The sequence below is a fragment of the Alexandromys fortis genome, unplaced genomic scaffold, assembly GCF_014885135.2.
Source record: "Alexandromys fortis isolate MF-2015 unplaced genomic scaffold, M_Fortis_MF-2015_v1.1 scaffold_440, whole genome shotgun sequence".
Classification (NCBI taxonomy): Eukaryota; Metazoa; Chordata; class Mammalia; order Rodentia; family Cricetidae; genus Alexandromys; species Alexandromys fortis.
In genome coordinates, this window is record NW_026068344.1 from 109,981 (window position 1) to 114,124 (window position 4,144).

Below are 4,144 nucleotides of genomic sequence, written 5' to 3' on the forward strand. Positions count from 1 at the left end.
ACTACCTAGGGAAGCAGAAGTGAAAGTCCAAGGCTGCTCAAGTTAAACCTTCTGTGATCTTCAGCTGATAAAACTCTTTCTCTTTGCTCAGATATAAAAGTCAATGTGATGTTTTTGAACACAGATCAGAGAAAATTTTATGCTGTATGTCTTCTTTTCAAACACAACCATTAAAAATACAGCCATTTGACAATATCAGTGGAACTCTGAAATATAGCTTGCTCCAATAATGAAGGACTTAAGAGGTGACTGAACAGGCCTCAGTGCAGGAAGCCCCACTCTATAAGACCTCTCCAGTGGGACAAAACCCATGGGCACTTCCCCAACTCCCAAGGCTTTTTAATCTGGCCAGCAGGGATTTTCCTGAAGCCAGACTCCTCCAAAACCCAAACCCATTCACTAGATCCCCCAAGATACAAACAACACCCACACCTAAGAGCTGAGGGCTGGCTATAAAACCAAGAGGAACAGGAGTGTGCTACAGCACTGAGAAGATTAAGAGAGAGCACCAAGAGAGCAAACCAGGAGAGAAGACCAAGAGAGCAGGAGTATAGAGACCTCAGAGATGTGGGTTAATAGATAATCATTTAAATAGCCAAGTCTGTAGTCATGTTAGTTAGATTTTCTAGACTTATAGTGATATATTTCAGTTTGATAGGTTTTCTTCAAATCTTTCAGAGATCTTCAGAATATGGCACTTAAGCATTTTAATAAATTAGGAATTTTATGACATGAGACACATCTGTTCCTGGCAGCACCAATCTACTTAAATTGGAAGATGGGCATTAAAGAGGCCAGTTTTTAGATAAACTGGACATACAGGATCCACATAACTGCTGAACTTGCCTAAAAGTGAGATGATCCTTCGGGCTTCCTGCTTCATGAAAGAATCTGTGAGACTTATTGCAAGATACAGAAGAAAGTGACTGGTAAACTGTCAATATAAACAGACCTGTTTTTGAAATTTCCGGTTTCTTGGAAAAGTCTGCTGAATACTATGGGCCTATAGGCTAAAAATGGATGCCCCAATGGTACAGAAAAACTTTGGCTGACTGCCCAGGCAGCAAGATGTCTCTTTCAATCTAGAGTTTTGGAAGTTGCTTACAATGTACTTTCTGTTTACTTAGGGAGTATTGTATCCTTCAGGAGTCTTTGATGGAGTTGAATAATGTATAATTATAGTTTTCCATAGTCATGATAAAAGATAAAGTAGATATAAATATTGTAAATGCAATTTTTATTTTACACCTGTTTTATTATATGTAATTTTACTACATTAAGGTTTCCCTTTCTCTTTAACAGAAAAGAGGAAATGGTGTAGGACGTCTTTCTGTCTCTATGTTGCTTTCATTGGTTAATAAAGAAACTGCTTTGAGACTATAGCGGAATTATAGTGGAACCTACAGAATTAGGAAGGAAAACCTAAATGGGATTCTGGGAAGAAGAAGGGCAGAGTCAGGGAGAGAGATGCCATGGAGCCACCCGAATCAGACATGCTGAATCTTTGCTGGTGGGCCATGACCTCGTAGTAATATACAGATGAATAGAAATGGGTTAAATTAAGATGTAAGAGTTAGGTAATAAGAAATTAGAGCTAATGGACCAAGCATTGATTTAGTTAATACAGAATCTATGTGATTATTTTGGTTTTTAAAGGCCAGGACAAACAAGAAGCTTCTTCCCTTACAACAATAAAAAAAATTCCCCTTGTAATATAATAATCAAAACACAAAGCATATAAAATAAAGAAAAAAATACTAAGAGCTGCAACAGAAAAAGGTCAAGTAATATATAAAGGAAGAAACAGTTGCCTGGCCACAATGACATCTACAGCTACTTATAAAAGCACCCTGTAAAGATTTATATAATTTCTAGAATTGTGCCATATCTGTAAATGAGGGAAACATAAAAAGGAAATTCCAATTTACACATAACAGGAATAAAAGGAAACTGCAATTTGTAGACTAGTGATGTTCCTTGTTGTCATAGGGAAGCACATTCTTTACAAATAAACATAGACTACATCTCTGACCTGAGACATAAGAGGGCCTCAGGCCTAAAGTTAATCACTTGGCCAGTCCAATGACTGTATCTAGCCATCACTAATTTGCATGTGCACAGAGAACAGCCCAATGTCCAGAACAGTTCTTCATAGGCTGGTCAAATGCTGTGTTGGAGTCAGCCTCACACAGGTCACAGCACAAACATGACCTCAGTCACTAATCTCCTCGGGTTGCTGCTGCTCTGGCTTACAGGTAAGGAAGACATCATTGGAAATGTATACAGCTTAGTATGGTTGATCATGCCTGGTCTCAAGGAAAGTTCTCTTAATGTAATTAATTGTGTGGAAATTTGTTTTCTATTTTCTATCCCCAGGTGCCAGATGTGAAATCCAGATGACCCAGTCTCCAGCCTCCCTGCCTGTGTCTCTGGGAGACAGTATAACCATCAAATGCCAGGCAAGTCAAGACATATACAATCATTTAGCATGGTATCAGCAGAAACCAGGCAAATCCCCCAAACTCCTGATCTATGCTGCAAACAGCTTGGTAAATGAGGTCCCATCGAGGTTCAGTGGCAGTGGATCTGGCACACAGTATTCTTTCAAGATTGGTGGCCTGCAGTCAGAAGATGTTGCAACTTATTACTGTATACAATATAAGTATATGCCTCCCACAGTGATACAAGCCATGACATAAACCACCTAAGGAAGCAGAAGTGAGAGTCCAAGCCTGCTCAAATTGCTCCTTCTGTGATCTTCTACTGCTAGCACTCTTTCTTTGCTGAGATATAAAAGTCAACGTGATGTTTCTGAACAGAGATCATAGAAAATTTTATGCTATAAATCTGTCTTATTTTCAAACACAAGAATTACAAACACAGACATTCAGCAATATCTGTGGAACTCTGAAACATAGCTTGCTCCAATACTGAAGGGACCTAGAGGTGAGAGAATAGACACATGGCAGGATGTCCCACTCTCAAGGACCTCCCCAGCAAGACAAAACCCTGGAGCCCATCCCCAACTCCCTTGGCTTTTCTAGCCAGCCATCAGGGAATTTCCTGCTGCTAGGCTTCCCCCCAACCCATCCAGGGTTGATCCAAGCTACTAGCTATGCACTGACCCCAAACCCACCTATCCACCTGCAAAATCGGTGGAACTCTGAAACACAGCTTGTGCCAATACTGACAGGACTTAAGAGGTGAGTGAACAGCCACATAGCCTGATGCCCCATTCTCTAGGACCACCCAGTGGGACAGAACCCAGGGGACCTTCTGTAACTCCCACAGCTTTTCTAGCCAGCCAAGCAGGGATTTTCCTGCAGCTAGGCTGCCCCAAAATCCAAACCATTCACTGGACCCATCAAGATATTAACCACAACCTACCTAAGAGCTGAGAACTGTCTATAATATTAAGGGGCCAGGAGCATGCTACAACACCAAGAGAGCAAACCAGGAGAGAAGTCCAAGAGAGCAGGTGTATAGAGACTTAGAAGTTTTCTGAGACAGACATTGACAGTACAGAACAGACCAAGAAAATCTCCCAAATACTCAGCCACAGTAAGGATTGGACCAAACGCAAAGACATTCCTGGCCTCATTTGAAGGAAGAGATGCTTAGGCACCAATGCCAGAATTTCTCCAACAACCTAAAAAGCAACATAGTAAACACCAGAACCCAGTGTTCACACATCAGGAAGACTTGATCATCCTAAACCAGAAGAAGTAGAAGAAAACAACTTTAAATGTAACTTTATGAAAATTATGGAGACGTTTAAAGACGAAGTGAAAAATCCCCTTAAAGAAATAGAAGACAAACAAAAAATTGGAAGAAATTAATAAAATCCCTCAAAGAACCCCCCCCCAAAAAAAAACCCAAGAAAACAGTCAAACAGGTAAAAAAAAAAAGTTCAAGACTTAAAGACTGAAATAGTGGAAATAAAGAAAACACAAAACGAGGGAATTCTGGATATGAAAAATCTGGGTAAACAAAAAGGAACTACAGAAACAAGTTTATCCAACAGAATACAAGAGATAGAAGGAAGAATCTTAGGTGCTGAAGGTGCTGACATCAAGGGTAATTTAACAAGCAAATTCTACATTATATAAAATAAGAATCAAAATAAATTTCAAGTAATAGACAA

At 39.8% G+C, this 4,144-nt stretch overlaps 1 gene segment (V, D, J or C); it reads left to right on the top strand.

Moving 5' to 3' along the window:
- The first annotated feature begins 2,187 nt into the window (after positions 1-2,187).
- On the top strand, positions 2,188-2,699 carry LOC126495313 (immunoglobulin kappa variable 1D-33-like). The segment is given in 2 exon segments: positions 2,188-2,255; positions 2,377-2,699. Coding segments are annotated over 2 exon segments (372 nt in total).
- The last annotated feature ends 1,445 nt before the right edge of the window (positions 2,700-4,144 follow it).